This window comes from Podarcis muralis, chromosome 1 (assembly GCF_964188315.1).
Source record: "Podarcis muralis chromosome 1, rPodMur119.hap1.1, whole genome shotgun sequence".
Lineage (NCBI taxonomy): Eukaryota > Metazoa > Chordata > Lepidosauria > Squamata > Lacertidae > Podarcis > Podarcis muralis.
This window is the reverse complement of record NC_135655.1, coordinates 75,431,252-75,457,374: the sequence shown is the minus strand read 5'-3', so window position 1 is coordinate 75,457,374 and position 26,123 is coordinate 75,431,252. Positions and strand designations below refer to the sequence as shown.

Here is a 26,123-nt window from a genome sequence, read left to right as displayed (position 1 = left end):
CGTCCATTGGATCGCTCATACCACACCCATCAGATGCACATCACTTATGGAAACTGACGATCCTTGAGTAAACCACTCATGTTGCCTCATTCACACATTCAGCCTAAAAGTTGATCATTAGTGCAGTATTGCTTTCTCCTCTTCACCCCACCAGCAGTTTGCAGCTTCTTTTGCCCTTCTGTAGTCTTGAAGTTTAATTCTTCATTAGTTATCATGTTCCTGTACCTATGACACCACAGTAGGTGGGGGCAGAGCTCATTTCTTCTGTGACATCACAGTAAGAATGAATATATCTTGTGAACTGCCTTGAGGTCTATGGAAGAAGGACAGTATGCAAATTTAATAAATAATAACTATCATCATCATCTTGGGGGAAAGAAGAGATGTGGGCATATATTGAAGTTGTACATCTTGATAGGATGGCATATGAATTATTATCTACAAAGGGTTGCGGTTGCGTTGTCATTGTATTTCAGCTGCATCCTTGCTCTTACAAATTATTTATGTCTTTTTCTAGGGTAGTGAAATCAGACTTCAGGAAGGGAAAATTGAGGAGATAACTAGCATACCGCCTTCTGAAAGGAACTATAACTTCCATCTCATGGGAATTTACATTATAATTGAAACTTTCCATGGAATGACCTTCATGTGGGATGAGAAGACAACAATCATGGTGCAACTCACACCCTCTTTTCAAGTAGGTGCAAACATGACTGCTGACTTGCACATGGTAATTCTATTTGCAGGATTGGTTCATATAATGAATAATTTTCCTGTCAAGGTATCGCTTCCACTTTGGGGGTGGGAATTGAGCATCACATCTACACTGTCACAAGTGGAGAATAGACACATCTTTGTTTTGCAGCATGGAATAAGTTGTATGTGTGTTCATCTCACCTGATACATGTACATTTCCTGCCTATAAAGAAGTCATAGCTAAGTGTGCATAGAAATTGTTGTGAGTAGAATGACCCTCAGTTACCTGCTAATAAACTGCCCAGTTTGCAGCTAGTGTATTCTGCAATTCTCTGGTTATGCTTGTAAACATAACATGTACCAATCAGATGCCTTAAACCAAGCCTATTTGCTTTTTTCATATTTAGGAAGCATTTGATTTATTTTTTTTATAGCTTCCTGCAGCCAGTAAAGATAGAATCGCCATAAATCAGACAAATATTGGTAGGCTTATGCTGCAAATGCAGACAATATTCTTTGTCTCAAGTGAATCCAACACATTTTTTGCGCACTGTAAATTCTTAGACTGTTATCTTTTAAAATATGTGGATATTAATTGGCCCCAGTTTTCATTCTTCTAAAATAGTCTAACAACTTAGTAGAGAAAAGTGTTCTGAATCAAGAGAAACACATAGGACTAGTGGTTTATACAAAGTATGTTTATAATACAATTTGAATTTACTTCATTTTGATAGTTTTATTTATTTGTTTTTTTATTCTGTCAGTGAAGTCTTTGTAAAATGCCATGCTCCAATTTCCTAGGGCAGAGTTTGTGGTCTTTGTGGTGATTTTGACAACAGTGGCAACAATGACTTCACCACAAGAGGGCAGTCTGTGGAGATGCAAGCACAGGCATTTGGAAGCAGCTGGAAAGTCACCACCAGCTGTTCAGACAGAAACAAGGTTGACCTATGTGCAAGGCAGCCTTCCAAACTCGTACTGGGGCAAAAGCGATGCAGCATTCTCAAGAGTGACGTTTTCGAAGCCTGCCACAGTAAGGTACTGTAATCTGTCTGTTTGTCTCTCCCTTTGCTTCTTGCGACTCTTCCCCTTCTCCTTGCATCTTCCTATCCTAGCATTCCTAGCATTTCATAAAGTTATGGGTGGCAAGAATGATGAATAATTTTACTGGCGAAACAAGAAAAGTTAAACAAATGAAAAATATTTTCAGGGGGGGAGCATAATTTTTGAAGGCATTTAAAAGAATAGCAGGGAGTACACCCTCCAGAGAGAGGTTTGTTCCCATTCCTAGGGACGGTGTTGTAGACAGATGTGGACAGTGATAGGCATGGCCAAAAGTGGCTATGGCCACTCTCATGCGCTTGCACATACGCATGACATATCAGGCACACAAACATAGAGTATGGTTGCCATATGTCTGGATTTTCCCGGATGTTGCCAAGATTTCAAAGGTGCAATTGATGTCTGGGGGGGTGGGGTGGATTTCCAAAAGGCGGTGCTTTGTCCTGGATCAGGGAAAAATGTGTTTTGGTGATAATGTATTGTTGCACGCCATCCCAATCTCTGAGTGGTGCAAGATTCCAGGGGCTCCAGGGTTTGTGTTTCCACTGGAATGGGGCACAGCAGAGACTGGTATGGCTTATTTACACACATATACAACCTGAGTCTATGATGGACAGGACCACAGCCCAAGATGTCTCCCATAGCCAAAGCCTTGGATTCCAGAAGAAGAAGAAGAAGAAGAAGAAGAAGAAGAAGAAGAAGAAGAAGAAGAAGAAGAAGGGGTCCTTAAAAAAGCTCAAGCTTAGGGCTGTCCTGGTTTTTACTTTTCGAAAGATGGCAACCTTAACATAGAGGCACATGGATCTCCTTACCATCAGAATACTGGCTCTGCCCACTGTGATGCTGCATCTATTTTGCACCCCCCCCCCGCTTTTGCAATTGCTGCCAAAATTATCAGGGTCAGGCAGAAACAGTTGCTTGAGAGTCCATATCAACTGGGGTTAGGCACCCCATTATAGAACTACCCCAGATGCATGAATTTTGGGAGCAGAATCTCAATGAACTGAATGCCTTTCATTTGTACCATTTTTGGGATTTGTCTGGTGTACAGATAGCACTGTAGTGGGATGCCACAAGAGAATTGTTCCTATAGACTGGAATGGGGTGTGTGTTTGTGTGTGTGTGTGCGCGCGCGTGCGTGCGCAAAACCAGGCCACCTAATTGGCAGTGATCTTGCATTTAAACAGATTATCATATCTGCCCTATTTCCAGATACTTCAGAATATTGATAAGAAATATTTAGGCAATTGGTTTTATACTTTCCCAGGGAAAGAAAATTACAATTTAAGAAAATGGTTAACCTAATTAGTGTTGCAAATCAGATAGGAAAGCACAGATAGACTTCAAAGGGAAAGGAGAGAAAAAGTGAACCTTCCCATAATATAAATATAAATTTAAATATAAAGGATTAGTGTTGTCTAATCATATGGAGGTTAGACAAGATAATTAAAAAACTTGCATTTTCCTAGGCCAAAAGCATCCATGATCCCATGGGCATAATATTATGGTGGTGATATAGCTATTTCTTCATAGCTGCAACTTGATAGGGCTGCCTCCCAGGACAGATATTCAGTTTTCCTTGAATATTTCAAGGAAGGCAAGCTAGGCAGTCTTGTGTTTTCTATTTTAAGAAGCTGATTAAATAGCATCCTGGGAAGAAATGTTCATTGTTTCTGGCTGTTCTTGGTTCTGTTAGATCAACCCAACACCCTATTATGAATCCTGCATATCTGATTTTTGTGGTTGTGACAGTCTGGGAGACTGTGAGTGTTTCTGTACTGCTGTAGCAGCATATGCAAGGAGTTGTGGCAGAGTTGGCATCTGTATTGACTGGCGAAGTCCTAAAAATTGCCGTAAGTACTTACAAAGCAAATATAGTCTCTGCATGTTATCTGAGGGGGTGAGAAATACCAATTGCTAATGGTATTTAATGACACAGTTGAATGTATGACTGATAAAGGAATTTTCTTCTTCAGAATCCACTTTGTGATTCACATCTTTCACGTTGTCCAAAAACATAACACTTTATTATAGCCTTATAACCTTTTGAACAATATGATACTTTGGAGAAAAAGGCAGATGGAAAATATCACAAATAATAGTGAAAAACTGTTCTCAGCAAGAGATCATACTTTAAAACTACTAGCAAGTGAAGCTTACAAGAGTATACTTGGAACAAGTGTTCCTTTTATCCACAAGATAAATCTGGGACCAATACCTCACACGTAGTTCAGGTACTTATTTCTGTGCATGGGACCAGAACCAGTGGCTAGAAGTTTCACCAATGACTAAGTATTTCATTGTTTCAAGCTGCACATGTCCAGCATGTCATGGGTTAAGACAGACATTATTTCCAAAGTATGCACATGGGTATGTGAGTGTGTATAGGCCTCCCATTATTTATTTACTTATTGTCATTCTTACTTGTCCTTCTCCTGATGTATGACAAGTTACAGCATATAAAAGCACAATTAAAATGGAGAAAAATATCCAATCCCCAAATCAGTGATCCATACAACACATTACTGGGAGAACCTCAAAATCAATTCCTCAATTTTCATAGGCCAGGATAACAAGATGAATCTCTTCACATTACATCAAAAGTGGTAGCTGGCATGCTGCTACCACATTTGATGCAATGTAAAGATGTGTAATAAATGTATGACTGAGGGGTAGCCAGATGGAGGGAGGGAGGGAGGGAGGGAGGGAGGAAAGAAGGAAGGAAGGAAGGAAGGAAGGAAGGAAGGAAGGAAGGAAGGAAGGAAGGAAGGAAGGAGATTCCATTGAAAACATGGACCTCATCACTTATGGCTAGCATGTCTTCTGATCCAGCTGTGTTTTGTGACCACTATGATTCACCCAAGAAAAGAGAATGGCAGTATAAGCCCTGTGGAGAACCTTGTTTAAGGACCTGCAGGAATCCGGCAGGAAACTGTGGCAATCTGCTTTATAGTTTTGAAGGTAAATGCTTTTTCACTTCCCACAAAACATGACGAAATGAGAAAAAGGTTTCTGCTGAAATTCATAAAATGTAAAGGGATTATATTTGATATTTCTTTGCAGTGGCCAAAGACCCACTCTCACAGCAAAGCACAGAGGCTGCCCCTCTTTAATGGTTAAATTTACAGACCAAATTATGAAAAAACCCCAATATATATTTATAGCATTTTTTGTTCTTCTATTTTCTAATTATTGCAATTTCAGATTTATACCTTATAATATACCTCATGTAATAATATATATTATTATATCACCTAATAGCCAGCTCCTATTGAAAAGTGAGATTATTATTTTGACGGTTTTCTCCCATTTTAGGCTGCTACCCAAAATGCAGTGCTGAGAAGCCATATTATGATGAGAAAAAAAGAGAATGTGTCTCAGTGTTCGAGTGTACCTCATGGTAAGTCATTTTTAACAGCATAGCCCATTCTGCACATATGCTCGTTAAGGTTTCTTGCTTTAATCTGTGGTAGTCACATCTTTGTAGACTCTGAACTGAGAGAGCGAGAGAAGTGTGGATGACTTTGTGTGTTGGTGTTTTGTTTTGGTTTCGTGTACAAATTAAGCAATAAAAGAATCAACAATATTTTATATATGTTTCCCCTCAGTGATCCAAAAGAAAAACTCTGCTTGAACAAATCAAATGGTAAGTTATTAACTGTATTTAGAGAGAATATTATTTGTGTGTGGGGGGGGGGGGAGAGAGAGAGAGAGAGAGAGAGCACCCCCCATATAAAATATCAAGGTGGCGTACAACAAAATATGGAAGTAAAATAAAGCATAAAATACCATAAAAACAACTCAAAATAATCATAAAGGTGACTGGCTCATCTTGAAAAGGTTTAAATAACTGAATAGACCTGTCAACATACAAGGTCTTCAAGAGACATCTACATTAGCAGCAACGGGCCCTGCCAAATCTCTGCTGGAAACTCCACTCAAATGTGCAAAGTTTAAGGTGTGCAGTGTGTGGAGACCAGCATCTGGGAACTTTGAGAGAGACACTGAATAAATTACATATCCATAGTCTTCCTTGAAGTTAGCCAAGGAGTACTTGACTTAACACCTAGTTCTTCTTGAGCATGGAAAACGTTATTTATTTATTTTTGTCTCATCAATGACTCACACCGTGGGTGGTATCCAACTAATGTGTCTCATCAACACAAGGACTTCTACTTGTGCAATGGGACTTCCCTCCTCTCCCTTGATGTGTGTCCTGCACCCTCACCAAATCAGTCATGGAGAATTGGGGGAACCCTAAGAACAGATTTAGAGAGTGGACAGAAGGAGGTGGGGAGGTCCTGGTGTTTTTTCATTAGCTTTTCTTAACATTAGATTAGGCACAAATGATAGAGCTGCATCCAATAATTTTGCTACTCATCAGGAATAAGAAGCAAGGTTGAATGAGTATTTGTTGAGTTAATCTGGGTTTTGTTAGCTTTGTAGGTCTCAATTTCATTACAAGCCTAATATAAAGAGAATTCTTGGCTATACATCTGTTGATAAGAAAGTAGCGTGTGGATTACTTCAAAGCACTAACCTGCATAATATATTCAAAACAGCAGGGCATGGCTTGGAGATCACGCCTCAAGGCGGGGAAATTGTTGGCCCTTCAAAGCCAAGAGCAGGTGAGGATGTGTGGGATTTTAAAAGGTCAAAAACGCATAGTGAGATGTGTCTTGGCAGAGAAGTGAAATGAATATATTCATTTGTTCTATGTCTGTTTTTACTGTATTGTAAATCACTTTGGGATGTCTTATAGGAAGTGATTCATAAATGAAATTAATAAATAATTACAATAACAATATACACGGCAGCATCAGTAAAAATGATGATCATTATACTAAAACAGGCAAAGGCAAACTTGGCCCTCCAGATGTTTTGGGACTACAACTCCCATCATCCCTGACCACTGGTCCTCTTAGCTAGGGATGATGGGAGTTGTAGTCCCAAAACATCTGGAAGGCCGAGTTTGCCTATGCCAGTACTAAAAGTTAACATTGACATTTGAATGCTGACAACTGAGGAACTACTTGAAAGGAAGACAGCTTAGGGTCCATGTCATAGAGTAAGATCAAATGCTGACCAGTTTGCAGTCACGGACATCAAAAAATGAAATTATCTTCTTATAAATCTGAGAAGAATACTTACAAAATATTTTCATCTTGCATATGTGCCACAAAGTGAACAATTCTCATTAAAGTGGACAGTTATATGCAGGTATATAAGTCGCTGCCTCCTTCAGGTGTGCAGTAGCATTGGGAGTGCAAGTTGTCCAGTTTCTCCTTTGGCTGGGTAGCATCAGTATGAGGGCACATGGGTCAGCCGGTCTCCTGGCAGGCAGCATAAGCATGAGGTCATAATGACCCGTCTTTCAATGACCAGGCAACATTACCAAGAGGTCACAATGGCCAGTGTGTAGTAGATTCACGGTGGTGGGGGCATATTGGTCACGCTCCCTCTCTCTTATTCAGTTAGGCGGCAATAGTAGTATGTGGTCACAACTCTCTTTCTCACACATCCTGAGATAAGGAAAAGCAGGACATTCCTGTTGAGATAGACCACAACAGTGTGTGGGCAAGAGGAGGATGTCAGATTAAGTATGGTGGGTTTCCACTCCTTGCTCATGGTGTGTGTAGGGGGAAGGGAATATGTTGATCAATGTCAGTGCCATTTGCCAACTATGGCTGCTGCTGTTTATTTTGGAAAGGTGTCAAATGTTCAGTAAGAAACTGGATGTCCCATGCTTCTTATTGTTTTAGGGGAAACTACAGTGGCTCTCCCCATCTCACCAGCAAAATCAGAAATGAGAACCACACCATGCTTCTGTAATGTAAATGGACAGCTCATAACAAGTGGTAAGGCAGACATATTTGAAATAATGTCCATTGACTTATTTTGTGCGTGTGCTATTTATTTCACAAATAATCATTGCAATATTTGCAGCTGCATATTGTTGTGAGTTTGCGTGGCGGGGGTAGGCTGTATGTCTGAGTTCCTTCCAATTCCTGGATCCAGCAAGGATTCAAATCATTGGAATAGCCAGGCAAGTTTCTTGTTAAAGGCCCAAGTATGGGCTGGTAAGGTAACAAAGGGAATGGTCTGTGCCAGAGGACAAATGGGTTCCTCCCTCCAACTTTCTCTTAGTTAGAAAGACAAAGAGTTGAGTTGCATATGTGAGGTAGAAGCTGCAGGCTGGGCAGCTAAAAGACAGAGCTATGCTTGATTTCTGCTTGAATCCAAGGCTGTGCCTAGGGAAGAAGTCAGACCTTCTTGGGGTGTTAATGCTGTGAGCCCATCCGTCTTAAGCTCAGGTTGTATATGTGTGTAAAAACCCCCCATATATCATAAAGACATCCCAGACTCCACTGTACCTCATTCCAAGGAAACCAAACCCTGGGTCAGCATCTGGAACCCTTGGAATCTTGCATCGCTCCGTGATTGGGGTATATGCTTAAATAACTTGCTTGTTCGGATTTTTTCATGACCTTTACATTTTTCCTGTTGCGTGAACTGCACCCTTATTTTTTCTGAATATTTCATCCAAAATCTGTATAAATTAATAATTATTCTTGGCATTGGGTGATGATTGGTGTTTTATTTTTTAAGTGGATGATTCTCTGCTTTATAATGTGTGTGTATCATCACCCACCCACCCACCCACCCACACACACACACAATGTTGCTGTTTGTTCTAACTGTTGCTCTGGATTTTTAGGCAATAGCCAGTTGGTGACAATGGACACTTCACGTTGGTGTATTTATGCCTTTTGTAATACATCATGCCAGATTGAATTCAACTATGGAGAATGTATCTCATTCTATACCACTCCTGTCCCAAGCAAGCCTGCCGTGATCCCCAGCAGACCTTGTAAGGGGAATAATCAGAACTGTGAGAAAGAGCCTCCTCCTCCCTCTAAAGTTAAAGCTGCTTCTTCATTTACTCCTGGGAGTGATTGCACTGACCTCATTCCTCCTAGAAAGGTGAGCAAGCAGCACTGCTGATACTACAAGCGTAGAATGAAAAGTGTTTGTTGCTGACATATTTGTTCTTGAGAAACATATAATAAATAGACAGATAATAGGTTTTTTTCAGTCCTGGGCCATAACAAAATGACAATATAATTTACAAATGCCCAGCGCTGCTGTACATAATAAAAGAAAATATATAGCTCAGCGTAGTACTTCACAAAATACAGTATCATTAGACACATTGATTCAAATATCAAACACATTAGTGTACAAATGTTCGGACATTTAGAGCTACTAACAACTCTTCTGGCAATGTAAAAAATCTGAATAGCTCAGTGATAGATAAATAAGATTTCCCCGACACGGGGAGAGGAAAATTTGGGAGACGATGATGAAAATTAACATACAAAATGAATGAAATATATAATAATAATGAAAACTTATTGAGAAATGAGCCTTATTCATCCAGTTTTAGAATGACCAAATTAGAGATGAAATATTTACATTAATTTAATGTCATGTGCATGCATTGGTTTGAGTGTATTGGCGTGAGCACTTCTGCACCTGCACTCCACCAGCCTCCTGGCTGCCTTGCCTCTCTCCCCCTTCTGGAAAGTGGCAGTGGCACTGTTGCTGGGAAGAACTTTGCAGCTGTGCTGCAAACAACAGCGAAGCCCCTTCTGAAGTGGCAGCCAGGATATGCTTCCGCTGGCCTTCTAAACATCGGGATGAATCTGGTTCAGTACTCACAGAGAAACACGCCAACATTTACGGAAGCATCAAAGCCAAGTGGCACAATACTCTCGTATAGTTGTTGATGTCATAATATTTTATTATTTCTACTTATAGAATTTGTTGTACTTTCTAGTCATGGAAATAAATAAATGATATTTGAAAAAAACCAGAGTTTTAACCAGCTGAAAAAGCTGACAGCCCAAGTTAGTACTTACAGCTTCTCCCTGCCAATAGTATCAAAGGTTACCTTCAGGTCTATGAAAGCAATAGGTAAACACTTCTTCCTCACCAGCATATATCAGCTGTCTATTGCCTGATCTAAAATCTGTTTCTTCAAGAAAAACATGGTATTGCATAGAAAAAGACAAGACTCAGTGACTTACTGATTGTGCTGTGTTATGGTGCAGTAAATATACTGAGTTAAGTTGAATTGACTGAGTACCAAGGCAGAGCAAATTGTATTGATTCCTATTGCGGCTTTCTTTTATACATCAACAGTATCAAGAATTATGGAAATTTGAAAACTGCCAAATCGCCACTTGCTTAGGTGGAAAACATATTAAGGTATCTGATGTGCGCTGCCCACCTCAAAAGTCAAAGATCTGTGTCAATGGATTGCCACTTGTGAAAAACTATGATGCGTCAGGCTGTTGTTCGGCTCTGGAGTGTCAATGTAAGTGATAATAGAACAGGGACGCGGACTTATAAAAAATATTGGGGGGGGGGGGCCGGGAAAGCTCATGAATAATAAATAAGCTCATGAATATGCAAATAAAGTGGCGCCGCCTCCTCGTGAGCGAATAGGGGAGAGCGTGCTGCGCCTATTAATCAGCTCCAAAGGAAATTGGGTGGAGCTTTTGCTCGGGAGGGAGGGCAGGAGGCATGCAGCCCGCCCCTCCCTGTGCATTTTGGGCTGGGGGAGGGGCGGCGATGGCGCTCTGCTGGAGGGGCGCCGGAGATTATTGGGGGGGCGGAGCCCCCCCAAACGAATTTTTGAGGGGGCTCGGGCCCCCTCAAGCCCCATGGAGTCAGCGCCTATGTAATAGAACAAGGTGCTAATTCCATTGTTCTAAAGCAAAAGCAAAAATCTAGGAGGTCATGTGCTCCATTCAATTATAAATTAGTGTAAGATTAACATTTCTCTCATACCTAGGTAGGTAGGTAGAAAGATACAGAGCACACAAGCATCACAGCACCCCTTTAACTTCTGTGATCTTCTGGCTGTCCAGAATGGAGATCACAGAAGCTGCCCCAGCTGAGCTCCTGTGTTATATTGTGCATGCAGTTGTAGGCACTGGAAAGATTCACACAAGAGCAAAATGCAGCCTAAAATAATATCAGAACAAGCCCAGTGAAACATTAGGGATATCTGAAGCTGCCTTCTGCCAAATCCAACCATTGGACCATCTAGTTCAGTACTGTCTGTGCTGACTGCAGCGGTCCTCCAAGTTTCCAGATGGAGTCTTTCCCCAACTCTAGCATAATATGTCAAGAGATTGAACCTGGGACCTTTTGCATGCACTGATGGGCAGGAGTCAGATATAATAAGGTCAAGCCAATGCGTAAGCCAATACCGCTCACATGCTGTAACCAATAAAGTTGTGGCCAAAATTTGCCCAATTACATTAATCTAATATCTGTGTCCTTGTGTTTTATTCTTCAATGGGGGGGTGGTTACGGGGTCTCTACATGCAAGTGCTGGGTGAAGAACAAGGGTCCACATTTACTGCATCCATGATACCCACAGCAGGCCCAGCTGCTGCATTTCCTTGATCCTTCTGGAGCTGTGCTCTTCAAGCTCCTTGCTATAGTACATTTTGAGGCTTTTGTTCTTGTCCCTTTGATTTTGTGTGTTGATATATGTGTGGTAGGGTAATGAATGGATGGTCTCCAACTTGAATGGATGGTTTGACAGGTGGATTTGACAGCTGTTTGGTTTACCTCTCTGAGCCTGTAGCCTTCTCATTCTAATTGTATGTGTTTGCTCCTTTTAGGTGTTTGCAATGGATGGGGAAATCAACACTATGTAACATTTGATGGATCCTATTATAATTTCCATGGGAATTGCACCTATCTGCTTATGAAACCAATCATACCTGGCTCTCAGAATTTCTGGATCTACTTGGACAATCACTATTGCGCTGCCCCAGAGAGAGCTCTATGCTCTATGAGCCTTTTCATATTTTACAACCACTCTACAGTCATTTTGACACGAGGAGTTGAAAATGGAGAAGAAAGCAACCTGGTAAAACATTGATCAGATTCTGTGTGTGTAAACATAATATTATATGACCACGTATCAAACAAAGATTTCCTGTCCCACCCCCAGCAATAGTACTTCAGTTTATGAAGTAGCATTTTAAAGCTGTGTTTCCCTCACCAGAGTTAGAGCACAAAAATCACCTCTCTTAAAAAAACAAAGAAGTAGCAAACTGCACACGGCGGCAGGAGGGCAACCCATTTTCTATTACACAGATATAGTGTAATATAGTGATCCTGTGGGTAAATTAGTGCTAGTGTAAATATACATAGTGCTAAGCATCTCATATATGTGTGTATCCTTTTCATCAGCTGGAAAGGTAATATAGCTCTTCCTAGGAAGGCTATTTCACATACTATGTTTGACCTGCTCTGATTCTTCCAATTAATTACTTCTTAAGGTTCTATATAACAATAAAGAAATCACACCAAGTTTTTCAAAAGATGGCATTGGCATCACCAACTCTGGACACTATGTTGTGGTGAAAATACCTGAAATGGGCCTTTATGTCACCTATACTCGCCTTGCTTTTCAAGTAAACCTGCCTTTCAGCATTTTTTATAACAATACTGAAGGGCTATGTGGTAAGTATTGGCTACAACTAAAGCATGAATGCACCTGATTTATGTTTATAGCCTTTTATTTCAGTCATTACTTTTGATTTTAAATATTTGTTGGTACTGGAGAGAGACAGAGGAGAGAGAAAGAAACAGCATTCCATACATAGGAGCCAACTCCTAGGAGCTGAGGTCCCTTCAGTACCCCATGCTCTGTCCATCAGGCAGCTTTGTATAGGTTCACCAATTTTTTATAAGTAGAAGTCCTTATAATTGGACTTCTCCCTGCTCCTTTATTTCTTCTTTCCTCTTGGAAAGAAAGATATGCAGAGGAGAATATCCAGAGCATCAAAAGAAGAGGCCCTCTAAAGGTAAAGGTAAAGGTACCCCTGCCCGTACGGGCCAGTCTTGCCAGACTCTAGGGTTGTGCGCCCATCTCACTCAAGAGGCCGGGGGCCAGCGCTGTCTGGAGACACTTCCGGGTCACATGGCCAGCGTGACATTGCTGCTCTGGCAAGCCAGAGCCGCACACGGAAACGCCGTTTACCTTCCCGCTTGAAGCGGTCCCTATTTATCTACTTGCACCCGGGGGTGCTTTCGAACTGCTAGGTTGGCAGGCGCTGGGACCGAACGACGGGAGCGCACCCCGCCACGGGGATTCGAACCAATGGGAGCGCACCTCTAGTTTACTTTAAATCAGTATGTGAAATTTAGTACTCCCTGCATGTCTTTCGCCTTCTTGTCCCATGGTTACCAGGCTCACATTACTTGTTCCAACCCACTGCCATGCCTTTCCACCCTATTGCTATTTGCATTGGCGGGGAGCAAGCAATGTTTATTTCCACAGACTCAATGGGTAAGCAATTGCCACTTTCCTTTGTACTAGACAGTTTACAGATGCTTGTGCCTTCCTAGCCTTTGCTTGAAGTGACCTTCTTATCTTGACCAGGTACATGCACCAACAAAAAGACAGATGATGCAATGAAAAGGAATGGCAAGGTTGCAGATTCTTTCACAGAAATGGCAATGGACTGGAAAATGACGGACCTCATCACTAGACATTGTGATGCAGGGCAACACTTGGCACCTTTTCAGTCTCAAATGCCACCATCCAAAATGGCCACCTGTGTAGTTCCTCCCCTATGTAAACTTATCTGGTAAAGCACACTTTTAATGAATGTTATATTTAATGAATGTTACATAAACTGAGGTTCCTCCTAATTGTATTGATTTGTTTTGATCACTTAAACCCTGCCCAGCAACATTTACTATTCCCAGGGTAGCCATCTTAAGATGGACACCCAAGTGCTGAGGCAATTAAATTTGGTTGTTGTTTTTAAGTTTGCTTAAAAATTAAAAATAATAATAATAGGTATGCATGTTTTCAAGTTTAATTTTGAAGTAGAAATACCCATGTGAACTCCATTAAGTTGCTGTAGAAAAAACTAGCTAAGGAAGGTTATGCACTAGCTCAAAGTGAGTGTGTGTTGGTAATGATGCAAAGCATAGTTCGCTGTAATTATAATAGACATGCATTTTATGCTGGATTATTAGTATAAGGTATGGTAGTATTTAAGTAAGTGTTACTTGTGGTAGACTCAGAAATTAACAAAGCTGAGTTGATCAAATCCATTAGTTTCAGTGAGTCTAGTCTGACTAGTATTGAGCACAATCCATAGTGGTTCTCTTAACAGTCTTACAGTCAGCAAGTTTAGAATAATAATAGATCTCCATCCTTAATTATTTTGTATCTCTCTTATTTGGAACACATTAGTTCACACTGTAAAAAAACTTAATTTTTAAAAATTAAACAAGGAGCTTTACAGAATGTCACAATGCTGTTCCGCCACGGCCGTACTATGATGCCTGTGTTGTGGATGGCTGCTCTTCACCAAAGCAGAACATGGAATGTGGAAGTCTCCAGGCCTATGCAGCCTTGTGTGGGTACCATGGGATCTGTGTAGACTGGAGAAGCAAAGCCAACAGGAAGTGTGGTGAGCTGAATGACATCCCAGGAGAGGGTTGTTGAGTTTATTCCTTTTTATCAGCTGACGTGTTCTTGATCTGTTATCTCCTGGCTCTATGATCCTAAAATAAGCCCCTCTCAGGAACACTGAGATCTGAATTCCCAAAGTATAATGTTAGTTTGAAAGGAAGGTCCAAATTGCAGTCTTCTAGTTTAGGGCACTTCGTCCCTATAAATCTGTGTCCAATTGAACATGATATAAATCATTAGATGTAGAAAACCAGCAACTCAGAAAACCTGTAAGGATTAGAATATGAAACAGATTGAAGTGGAGAGAGACTGCACTGAGGGCTATACCATTTTAGACAGAAGGCTGCATGATTGAATGTTCACACTAAAATAAATAAATAACTAAATAGGGAAAGCTAGGCTTCTTCCTAATATACTAGTTTTGTGGATACAATCAATTTTTGCAGAGTAGCATCAGCGATTGACATTATTAGGCAGCTGTTGAGGTTCAGTGCCTTGAGTTTAACCCAGAGATGACCCTTGACTTCTGCATCACAACAACAGCCACAACAGCCTACCCTCTTTGAGTTGCAGTGAGATTTAGAAGATTGGGTTTCTCTCTCTTCTACAGAGAAAATGGGATCCCCCCTCTGACTCGGTACTATACCATCAACTGTTGTACTGGTAGATCCTCTACTCCCTTTCCTCATCCACTGTGCAGAGGCAGAGGAGCCAACTCCTAGGGGCCGTGCGGTCTTTGCCCCACAATAAAATATTTGAGGGGGCCAGGCTCCCCCAAAGTTGATGGGCATTGCCATTCAAATGGTGTGTGTGCACTGCATCATGTGAGGAAATATATTTCTATGAATTCCTACATGGACCGATTTGATCCACACACCTCAGAAAAATGTATGAATTAGAATGTAATTTTCATTCAGAGTTTACACTTCTCTGAATTTTACAATACAGTTGTATTAAAAAATCAAAATACATTCTTAAATGTGCTTTTTAGGGTAAAATAGAAATGTGTTCACTGAGATAAAATACATATTTAAATAAGAACATTTGTTTAATTAATGTGGAAATGGGACAGATTGGATTTATGAATGAACAAATGCACAATTGACATGGACCTGAAGCAGATCAATGTGTTCATCCTTACCAAATAGCAGCAAGTGTTGTTTGCCACTGCCATGTCCATTTGCTCATCCATACAAGATTATGGCTAGTACACAAAGAACCCCCCCCCCAAAAAAAAAAAAAACAGTGCAGCAGGACAACCCTGCATCCATCAAAATATATGTGAATGAAACTACCCCACTCATGAATATTTTTAGTGGCATTGCTTCCTAGAATTTGTTCTAGCCTTTTAGAATGTAAATGCACTCTGAATGAAATGTGTCAATATTTCACAGAACTCAGATGCTCTCGGGATCAAATCTATAAGCCATGTGGAAGAATGGAAAGGCTCACTTGCAACAGTGGGTGAGTAATTACAAGACAATTTTTTTATCAAATGGTGTTTATGTGTGTGTGTGTGTGTGTGTGTGTGTGTGTGTGTGTATGAATAACTGAATGACCTTTCCTTTATCCTGTTAACACAATCCTACAGAAAAAATGCTGTTGGTGCAAATCCAGCAGAAGGTGACATTCCAGGAATCCTTGTCGAAGGATGTTTCTGTCCGGATGGAATGATCCAATTGAATCACCATGATAGTATATGTGTTTCTGTCTGTGGTAAGGAAATTGGGGAAAATTGGGAATACGGTTGGCCCAAGATGCCCATATGAGACTGCCCACCCACACCAGCTGCCTATGCAGCATGTAGGTTGCATGCTGGATTAGTGGAACTTGGAAAGGATCAGGAAGCAATCAAGCCAGTACTATGGAAAGAAAAACTGGGAAAGGAAGTTAGCTATATTAGCATGGATAAAATGCCCCCTTAGAACAATCCTTGCGTGATGATAGAGCAAGCAGGAAAATGTCACAATTTAGAAATGTGAGCAATGCTTTTCTCGGCTGTGGCTCTCTCATGATTTTTCATATGACATACACCCTTTTGGGGTCCTGATTTGTATATGAATGTGTCTTCAGTGTTGTTAACTTCATTTCTGAAATGGTCTGCCTCATATTCCAACTGTTTTAATTTGTAGGCTGCACAGGAACTGATGGACTATTGAGACAGGTAAGGAGGAGTACAAAAGATGGGTTCTACAGCTGATATACAGCCAGAATAATATTTTGCACTCTACCCACAAGCTAATACTGCCTAAAATTGCTGAACACTGGCACAGAGCAAATACAATGCAAGAACCAGAGCAATTGTATGACAAACCATCACAGCATTCTTGCTTATTATGGTTAGCCAATACAGTGGTACCTCAGGTTAAGTACTTAATTCGTTCCGGAGGTCCATTCTTAACCTGAAACTGTTCTTAACCTGAAGCACCACTTTAGCTAATGGGGCCTCCTGCTGCTGCTGCGCTGCCGCCGCACAATTTCTGTTCTTATCCTGAAGCAAAGTTCTTAACCTGAAGCACTATTTCTGGGTTAGCAGAGTGTGTAACCTGAAGCGTATGTAACCCGAGGTACCACTGTATAGTGCAAGAGTTTATTTGTCATGCACATTCTATAGCAGGTTGGGAACTCACATGTCATGGTTTCATATTAGTTAACTTATCCATAGAAGAATGAGAAAAGTTGGCCCCTTAATGGTGGATTGAGAAACCATTGGGCGAAGTTACTGCATAAGTGCAACAGAACTTCCCTTTTCTCTCCTCTCCCTGCACTCCCTCCAAATCTGCTCTGAGGCATCACCCAAACCTCTAGGGCAGATTAATGCAGAGGTGTACAGGGGAGGAGAAGGAGAGGAAGTTTCACTGCACAAGTGGAAGTTGTTCCACTCATTCAGTGACTGTGCTAGATTCAACCCTTGAGGAAGGAAAGTGTACGAAAACACTAAGAGTAGTTTCAAAACAACCCTACGGTAGACATGCTTTCCCACAGGTCTATCTAGCTCAGAACTGTCAATGCTAGCTGGCATTTGCTCTCCAAGATTTCAGATAGGAGTCCACCCCAGTCTTACCAAAGCATGTACCCTGCCCCTGAGCTGTAGTCTTTCCCCATCAAAAACTCTAGCAGAAACTCAGCCCCATAATGATTAATTACTCTGATCAACATTTCCCCCCTTTTTTTCCTTTTTTGAACATTTATTATACAGCCAGGAGAGAGGTGGGAAAAAGATTGTCAGGTCTGCACCTGTAGCAAGGACACACTGGATATTTCTTGTTCCCCCCACATTTGTGCAAGATCTCCGCCAATCACTTGCACAAGGGAAGGATTTGTACCTATAGTGCGGATACAGCCAGAAGATCCCTGCTGCACAGAGATAGTGTGTGGTAAGCAAGTACTTCAGTAAGATAGATAGATGATAGATAGATAGATATAGATAGATAGAATTTTTATTAGATTTTCTGTTTTACAATTTTAAATAATCATTTAAACATCCTTACAATATCAATGACTTCCCTTCTTCTCTTTCCATGGTTCATTGTGTATACAATAAATCCCTGCATATTTTACATAAACTAAACCATTCAGTATTCCATTATTACATCCATCAAAATTTATTTACACTGTTGAATTTATCTTAACGCTGCCAGAGTTTTCAAGTGTACACAATTTCCCCCCATATATTCACAATAAACATTGCCCGATCTTCTTTAAATGTATGTTCTTCTTGTTCTCTTATTACTTCAGTCAGTTTTAGGGATGCATTTACTAATGCAGAACAAAGACTGTATGTTTTCTGGAATAACGTACAGATAATGCATGCTGCCCTCACTGCACCAGTTCTGCATGAGTAATCCAGAACATTTTGTTCAAAAATATTCCTCACCACCAGCTAGTGTGGTGCAGTGGTTAGAGTGCTGGACGAGTACTTGGGAGACACGCAGCCATGAAGTTCATGTATCAGTCATTCTCAGCCTTGCCTATCTAACAGGGTTGTGTAGAGAAAGAACCACGTATGCCTCCTTGAGCTTGGGGGGTGGGTATAAAGGTTATAGGTGAATACTGTTTTTAAAAGAAGTAGTAGATTGTTGCCAGCCTATGAAAAATAGAGGGTTTCTCTACCTACAACATTATCGAAATGCAAGAAAAAGTGAATGCCTCATATTTTATCTGTTTCTTCATTCACAGAATGTAATGAAAGGTCATGTCCTCTAACCAAACAGATATGCAATCCAGGCTTCCAAAATGTAGCAACCACTTCTGATGGTGCCTGTTGTCCCATTCATGTCTGTAGTAAGTACTAAATTCACATACGTGCCATTTTTGGAGTGGAAGCACAGTTAAGCAACATACACACTACCCTATGTGTATAGGGGAAAATATAGGTCCACACACCCCAATCTGGAATCATTCATGCTCATTCTGTACATGCTGCTTTAATTTCAGATTGTTTTTACATAATGCCATCCAAGGAGGTAGGTGTTGTTACTTGGTATGTGTTTGAAAACCCTCCCCTTGAGTGGCTTTTTCTACCTCTACATACCCTGGGTAAATGAAAAGAGATCATGGCATACACCCACCCACCTCATTATTAGGCAGGTGTGGATACTAACACCTACACCTGTTTTCAAATGGGCACCCTATGGGGAAATCCAGAATCAATCTGCAATGAGCTTTTATTTTTGGAATGAAACTAGTTTCCGAAGAAGCACTCTTCTGGGGCAAAATATACGCAATAGATCTAGACTGAGTGTTGACCATGTGGAAAAAACATGTGCTCACTCTCCATTGATTCTAGAATAACGTGCTATCTGTGTACGTGTGCAGCCCTAGTCACAAAATGCTAAAAACACATTTGGCAGGGGGATATTATGTGTATTTTCACTATCTGGATCAAAATGCTTTGTTACTAAATTTGTGAGTGATTCTTCTCTGCAACTAATATAGAAGAAAAAGGAGAAAAGAACCCAGGAAACACATAGGAGAGAAGAAAAGAAAATCTCAACGTTTCTGAGCATTATTTTTCTTTTACTTGCAGAACCAAAAAATGTTTGTGTATCTAAAGGAATTGAGTATCAGGTAAGGTCTGCTGCTTTCTTTAATTCGCTGCTATGATATTCCTTTAGCTCAGGGGTGGGAGAACTTTTTAACCTAAAAGATGGGCTCTTTAGTGCCCTCAATGGGCTATTACTTTTATAGCTGCTTTTTAAAATATGCAAATGAAATTTGAAATTTAATATAGTGTCTTCTTTGGCCCTGAAAATCTAATAATTATTTCAATGCTAGATGTTAGTCTTTGAGTTATATCCAGCTATTCTGAATAGACCCTTTGAAAGCAGTGGCTTTAGAACTAAAGTTTGAGTATGACTTAGTTAAATACACCCTTTCACTAATCCCATGCTGCTTAATAGCATTTCTGTGTTAATATGCTGGATTTACTTACCAGATACTTCCCCTTCTGCTTTACCATCTCTCATTTAAGCCTGGATCAGTGGTACCTTCAGACTCTTGTGATGAATGCTTCTGCACTGTAACACAGGATCCTAAAACCCAAACCAATAAAATTAAGTGCACTCCAATTAATTGTTCTACTGAATGTCAACAGGTAGGTAGACACATTGATGACTAACTTCTCCTCTGTTGCTGACTCAGCTTACCTTGCCATTGTTATTGTGGTTAGACAAATGTAGTGAACAGCAGCTGGTTGGAAAATGGCTTCCCTACTACAGTAGTTAACAACAACAACAACAATAATAACAACAACAATTCCGGACAGAAGCACTGGGAGAAAGCTTCCATAAAAGGTTGCTTTTCTATAGAGAGAAAAGTGGAAGATCTGATGAATCTTATGTACATTATGGGCAAAGATGATCCATCACTGCATGTATCAGACTAACACATGGTGGTTCCAAAAGATGGGGGTTAAGTAAAATAACACCAGAATGGAAACTTAGGGGAGAGCTGTGATGCCTACTATTAACACCAGCTAGTTAATAAAAATGCTAGATAATGATCATGTTTTGTTCAGATACTAAACCTGATATTTCTTGAGCTAGATAGAATAGGAAGCCTAAGGGACAATTCTGTGGATTGAAGTAGTTTCTGGGCTTCCATTCAAAAGTCCAGATTCCACCCCAAACTGGGAAGTCCATCAGAATCTGAAGTAGGGGTTGCCCAAAATCTAAAAATCACTTGCAAAAATGTGAACATTCGTCAAAACTGCATAGAAAAATGTGTTTATAAGGAGAAATGTTGGTGAATTTTCATGAAGATCTTCTTTAAAATTCAAAATGTGGACCATTGAATTTAAGACTGGAAAAATGAGAAACTGGGGGAATTGAAATTGACAGCTCATTCCATCCTTTCATCAGCATCTTTTCATCCTCAGGGTTTCCACTATATTCAGAAAGAAGGAAAATGCTGTGGTGAATGTGTGCAGACAGCATGTGTGACAAAGCTTTCACCTGGGGTAGTGGCCATTGAGGTATGTGTTTACCTTCTTTATGAGCAATTGTTTTGTTGTGACCATATTACTCAGTTAGCTCAAAAACACAATTTGAAGGAGACTTCTCTTTGAAAACTGAGAATGCTTCATGTGTAACAATGGAATATAATGCCTTCATGAAATTAGCAATAGTGAGATACTTCTATACATTCCAAAATACAGGTATTGAAGAAAACAACTTTTCATACAGATAGGATAGGCACTAGGGAAGAAAGATTTGCAGCTGACATAAGTTCACCCAGGATGTCTGTGGGAAAGGAGGGAATTTGAATTGACCCTCCTGATCTTCAGAACAGGAGAGAAACCACCAGTGAATGCCGTGGTTAAAACATAACTTCCTATTCTATTTCTGTAGTCAGCCACTATCAAGCCAAACTAGGCACTGCACCATTCATGTAATTAACACTTGCATGAGGAACTTTTACAAAATAAAATGTAGGAAAATATAGATGAAGATCAGCTCTTTTGCTCAATAGCACCTATTTCTGAATATTATTTTCTACTACAGGTTGGGAAGACCTACAAGGATCCACAGGATAACTGTACTCAGTATCTATGCACCAGGGTATCAGATCAATTTATATTGAGTACCACAATAATATCCTGCCCAGTGTTTGATCGATCAAACTGTGTCCCAGTGAGTATTATTATAGCAGTGCTTACTTTTATCAGTTCAACTCACATTTCTTATTATTAACCCTATGTAGAAAACTCATTTGGCTTCCAGAGCCAGACGGAAGGAGGCTGGCTAGATTGTGTTTGGGGATCTATGTCACTAAACCACTAACAGGTAGCTCAGTCGGTTAGGGCAGGGTCTCATAATGCCAAGGCTGCAGGTTCAATCCCTGTATGGAACAGCTGCATATTCCTGAATATTGACTTCAGATTATGATTGGTTGCGAGTGAAATAAACCATCACCACTGGTTAGCCTTCCAGAGTTAGCTGCGAGGAGCAGGAAGGAACTAAGCAGGTGCAAAATGGATGGATTCAAAGTTTTATAATCTGTACATAAAGGAGGAAAATGAGTGACATGCAAAAAAAGAAATATTAAGGTGTGAAGCACTAATATTATAATGTGACATATTCTCATGTTTCTTTTCAAAATAGGCAACTATTCAAACTGCTGCTGATGGATGCTGTGAGATATGTGAGTATGTTCTTTACAACAGTTCATGAAGGAAAGTGAAAGAGCTTTTATAAAGTCCCAATTTGCACATAACCAGTGCTTTTTTTCCTGAGGGTACGCAGGGGTACGCCTACCCCTAAACATTTTGTGAATCTTTGTACTTTTGTCCATTTACTGTATTTATTTTTCCGATTTGAACTATAAAATTGTGATTTTCTTGAGTCAAAATGAGAGTACCCCTAAACATTTTTTAAGAAAAAAAGCACTGCACATAACTGTCAAGAACTGGCTGGATGAGGAAGAGTGTGGGGGGGGGCTGCTCTCCCAAGAGCCCCCCAGGGATGACACAGAGGAAAGAGACTTGGGCCCAGGACATTGGTGGTGGGACATGGAGGACCAGTCTGCAGAAGGGGCAAGCTGGGAGGTGATTGAAGCAGGAGGTTTGAGTGAACATAGAGAGTCAGAAGAAGAAAGCCATTCCAGGACAGGGCTGGGCACCGAGAGCTCAGACTGACAGAGAGGAGCCAGATACTGCCTCTGTTGCTCAGCAGTCCCACTCCAGCTAGCTCTCCTTCTCCACTGAAACCCAGATAATGAAGAGTCCTGCCCATTGCTGAGCAATGGGCCAGATGGGCCCAGAGGGGAATCCCTCTCCCTTGCTGCAGTCTATGGCTACTTGAGAGGAGTCCAGAGTGAGGGAAGGGAAGGGAGGCCAGATGCCAGTTTCTGCAATGTCTTCAACTAGGGGAGACTAGCTTAGATGAACTTGATTGTGCTTTTACTTTTGTGAATAAAAGCTATTTGCATTTCACATCTTGAGTCCTTTTCCTGACCTGTGGAAGAACCTGCAGTCTCCTGACATCCCCTTGACAATAACACAAAACCAAACCACAAAACCACAATGGAATAGCAGTAAAAATCCATTTCTCTAATATGTTTTCTGTGATATCAGCTGATTAATAATAATAGCATTAGAGCAAAAAGAAGAGCTATCTAAAGTTCTTCAAAGAGGCCTGTTAAATCTAGGGCAGGGAAAAATATTTGATTCAGTTTGCGTTTAAAGCTGAATCTATCAAAATTGCACTTTCCATAACAATATGAGAACCAAAACAGAATCATCCTTTGAAATGCACACTTATTTGAATTTTACAATGTAGCCCTGCAACCAAACAATGTCTACAGAAATGCATATATTAGGGGTGTGTGTGGAATGAGCAGCTACATTTGAAATGATAGATAAAACTGCTTTTAAGTTCAAAGCTACTAGTTCCTGATAGTTTAAGTTCCAATCAGGTAAAGTTATTTGAGGATTTTTGTTTCCCTTTCATTTTCAGGTACCCCCTTGTCACATAATTGTACAATTAACCTGAAGAGGCAATTCATTGTTTATAAGAATTGTAAATCAGCCAGGCCTATCAGCGTTCCTTCCTGTGGAGGATCCTGCAACACCTACTCTGTGTAAGTAAAAGATTGCTCCACCTGTCTCAGTCAGCTTGACTTCTACAGCACAACACAGACACAGCATTCACTCTTTGTGCCTCTTTGCTTAACATTTTCTGGAAATGAGCCTGGAGCATGAATATACCTCAGTTTTTGCCACTGCCACCTTCTGTAAAATAGCAAATAATAGTTGCACTATTAAGTCACCCTGGACTTGTAACAAGTAGGTGAGTTTCATATTTGCCCACTTTGCACACACAGTTACGTTGTTACCATATGATTGCTTCACTACACGTGCAGAGACTTTCAACATTTTATCATTTTACTGCAAGATTTATGGAAAAATAAAGTGAGCCAATGGCACAACTGCTCTAGTATGTGCACAAGGTCTCTATGGGTCAACCTGTCTGGCATGTTGCCACGAGTCCAGGATAATACAAATTAACTGGCCGTCAAATTATTCTCCAAAGGCTGGTTTTTGGTATAATGACACAATCGCTTGACTGGATGTTCCAATAAATTAAACAAGAATGTGTTATTTTCCCCAGTGAAAAGTAGTGGTAGCATGTTCCTTATTTTCCAAGGGTGTTACACCAAAAGAATAGGCACTGAGAGGCCTTTAGCAAGTTCTTCTAACAGCCTGTTAATTTAGTCCACAGGGGTAGGACCCCCAAAGTTTGGATGGTATCTAAGCAGCTTGAGCAAGACCTAGGTTAAGATTTCAGAAGCAGACAGGTGTTGAATATAGCGGAAAGCTTCTGATAATCAGGACTCAAACTGTCACACTGTACAAAAGCACTGAATGTTGTGATCTACAAGGGTATTTCTCCTTTGTGAGAGACACATGTATATACCCAGTGTCTTCTTATAGATCAGGCTGCAACCTGTCAAGAACTCAGTGGGACTCTGCAATTCCTCTTTCTGTTTTCCCCCTGTTGTCTTGGTAGAGCTGGACAGCAGGAGAAGCAGCATGCACCCCTCTATTAGCAATGGAAGCAGATATCTGCTGGGAAACCTTGCTGCTGCCTTTTTCTGCTGATAGTGACACTATTTATGAGTTTTACAAGCCACCTAGTGGCTTACAAGCCAAGTCAAAGAAAGTTAACATTGTGCACAGATCTGGGGGGGGACAACAGAAATGGAAGTAGAAGCAGAGTTTCCCAGAGATCTAAAATCACACAGTCTCCATCTTTTTTCCTTCAATGTTTTTAGCATGGAACACTGGTGGGGAGGGAAGAAAGTGGAGCATAATGGCCTAAACCAACTTTCACCCTCCAGATATTTTGGACTATAATTCCCACCAATCAGCATGACCAACAGACAGGGGTGGTGGGAACTGTTGTCCAAAACATGTGGAGGGCGCCATATTGATGAAGGCCGGGCTAAACCAAAAACATGGACCAGTGCACTTAGTTAATGAATAAATGCTAGAAAACTATTTCTTGACTTGACATTACTGGCTGCTTTTCATGTAAAGAGGAACATCAGTCAAAATGTTTCACCTGTGCTTTCTCCCTCAGCTATTCCTTTGACACTCACAAAATGAAGCATGGATGCACATGTTGCCATGCCACAAAATACCATGAAGCGAGAGTCGAACTGGTTTGCAGCAAAAGGAGGCATATGAAATACACATATCTTCATGTAGATGAGTGTAGCTGTGTGGAAACTAAATGCCCAACATAGAAACATGAACCAAAAAATGTTGGTGAAATGTTTTGTCTTTATTTGAATTATTCATTTAAAAAAATTCTTCAAGCAGTTGTGTGCAATTGAGTGTATGCGTGCGTGCGTGCATGCATTCACATATCCATTTTTACTCCTGTAATATGAGATGTTTAGGATTTTTTTACAAAGTGATTCATCCCTGTAATCATGTTTCTTATTCCAATTGCTACAGGAAATTGAATGACAAAGAACAATGCTGATATTTGTCAAATAAACTATGTTTCCAAGTTGACTTGATTCTGTTGCAATAACCTCACCTAGATCAGCTACAGTATATCCTCTTCTCTTTCACTCTCAAAGACCTGACAGAGAAGAATTAGTAGTGTAAACATTCACAATGTGAACACACACCGTTAAAATCTTCGCAAGAAGATTGGTGAAAGACTTGGCTGGAAATTCATTGTGGAAGTCGGGGGGGAGGAGTTTTCTACTTGTAAAAGTGTAGCATTCTGGATCTGTAGAAACAAAGAACATTACTGTATTCAATGTAAGAGTCGGACACAGTTATGAAAGAGGGTAGCCCCTACTCGCGTGTTATTATCATTGGAATTAAACAGTTGGTGTAGGGGCCACATGCACCACTTCCAGAGACTCTTTCCCTACTGTCTCTACTGACCAGCACAAAGGATGGATGGGGGCTTCTTGCTGCGTTCAGGTAAATACACTGAGATGCCTCGAAATGATGTGGAATGTGGGTAGAAGTTCAGTACTGGAGCTGCTAAGATGCTGAATGTGGGCAAAGGTCTGATATGGAGCCAGGGGTAGGGTGCAGACAAAGGTATTTAGCAGCGGGGGCGGCCTCTGCAACCTCTGCATGACCAGTTTAACAGCAACTCTGCTAACTCCTTCTGGATAAGATGCTGTGTGATTAACTCAGTTGTCTGATTCACCACCACACTGAACATAATATTCATGTTTTCCCCTCCCCACATTACTTCCTCCTCTGGGAGATATTTGGGACACAGTTACAACCAGGTTGTTTAATAGCTGCTCCTAGCATAATTTCATTCACATCACTGAGTAGATGTTTTCCTTATACTCTTAACTGGTATTC

At 40.6% G+C, this 26,123-nt stretch overlaps 1 protein-coding gene across 1 annotated transcript in view; it reads left to right on the top strand.

Moving 5' to 3' along the window:
* Positions 1-25,301, top strand: part of LOC114584047 (mucin-5B-like) — a 52,875-nt gene extending 27,574 nt beyond the window's left edge. Inside the window, exons 22-47 of the mRNA XM_077931553.1 lie at positions 518-697; positions 1,498-1,734; positions 3,455-3,611; positions 4,591-4,719; positions 5,074-5,158; positions 5,367-5,404; positions 6,321-6,386; positions 7,521-7,616; positions 8,477-8,742; positions 9,964-10,138; positions 11,460-11,710; positions 12,126-12,309; positions 13,232-13,439; positions 14,098-14,276; positions 15,673-15,742; positions 15,870-15,994; positions 16,411-16,442; positions 17,478-17,655; positions 18,458-18,562; positions 19,308-19,348; positions 19,752-19,874; positions 20,658-20,753; positions 21,283-21,411; positions 21,883-21,922; positions 23,236-23,359; positions 24,862-25,301. Coding sequence (XP_077787679.1) covers positions 518-697; positions 1,498-1,734; positions 3,455-3,611; positions 4,591-4,719; positions 5,074-5,158; positions 5,367-5,404; positions 6,321-6,386; positions 7,521-7,616; positions 8,477-8,742; positions 9,964-10,138; positions 11,460-11,710; positions 12,126-12,309; positions 13,232-13,439; positions 14,098-14,276; positions 15,673-15,742; positions 15,870-15,994; positions 16,411-16,442; positions 17,478-17,655; positions 18,458-18,562; positions 19,308-19,348; positions 19,752-19,874; positions 20,658-20,753; positions 21,283-21,411; positions 21,883-21,922; positions 23,236-23,359; positions 24,862-25,027 — 3,480 coding nt within the window. The 3' untranslated portion in view covers positions 25,028-25,301. The remainder of the gene's footprint in view (positions 1-517; positions 698-1,497; positions 1,735-3,454; positions 3,612-4,590; positions 4,720-5,073; positions 5,159-5,366; positions 5,405-6,320; positions 6,387-7,520; positions 7,617-8,476; positions 8,743-9,963; positions 10,139-11,459; positions 11,711-12,125; positions 12,310-13,231; positions 13,440-14,097; positions 14,277-15,672; positions 15,743-15,869; positions 15,995-16,410; positions 16,443-17,477; positions 17,656-18,457; positions 18,563-19,307; positions 19,349-19,751; positions 19,875-20,657; positions 20,754-21,282; positions 21,412-21,882; positions 21,923-23,235; positions 23,360-24,861) is intronic.
* Positions 25,302-26,123: the final 822 nt, after the last annotated feature.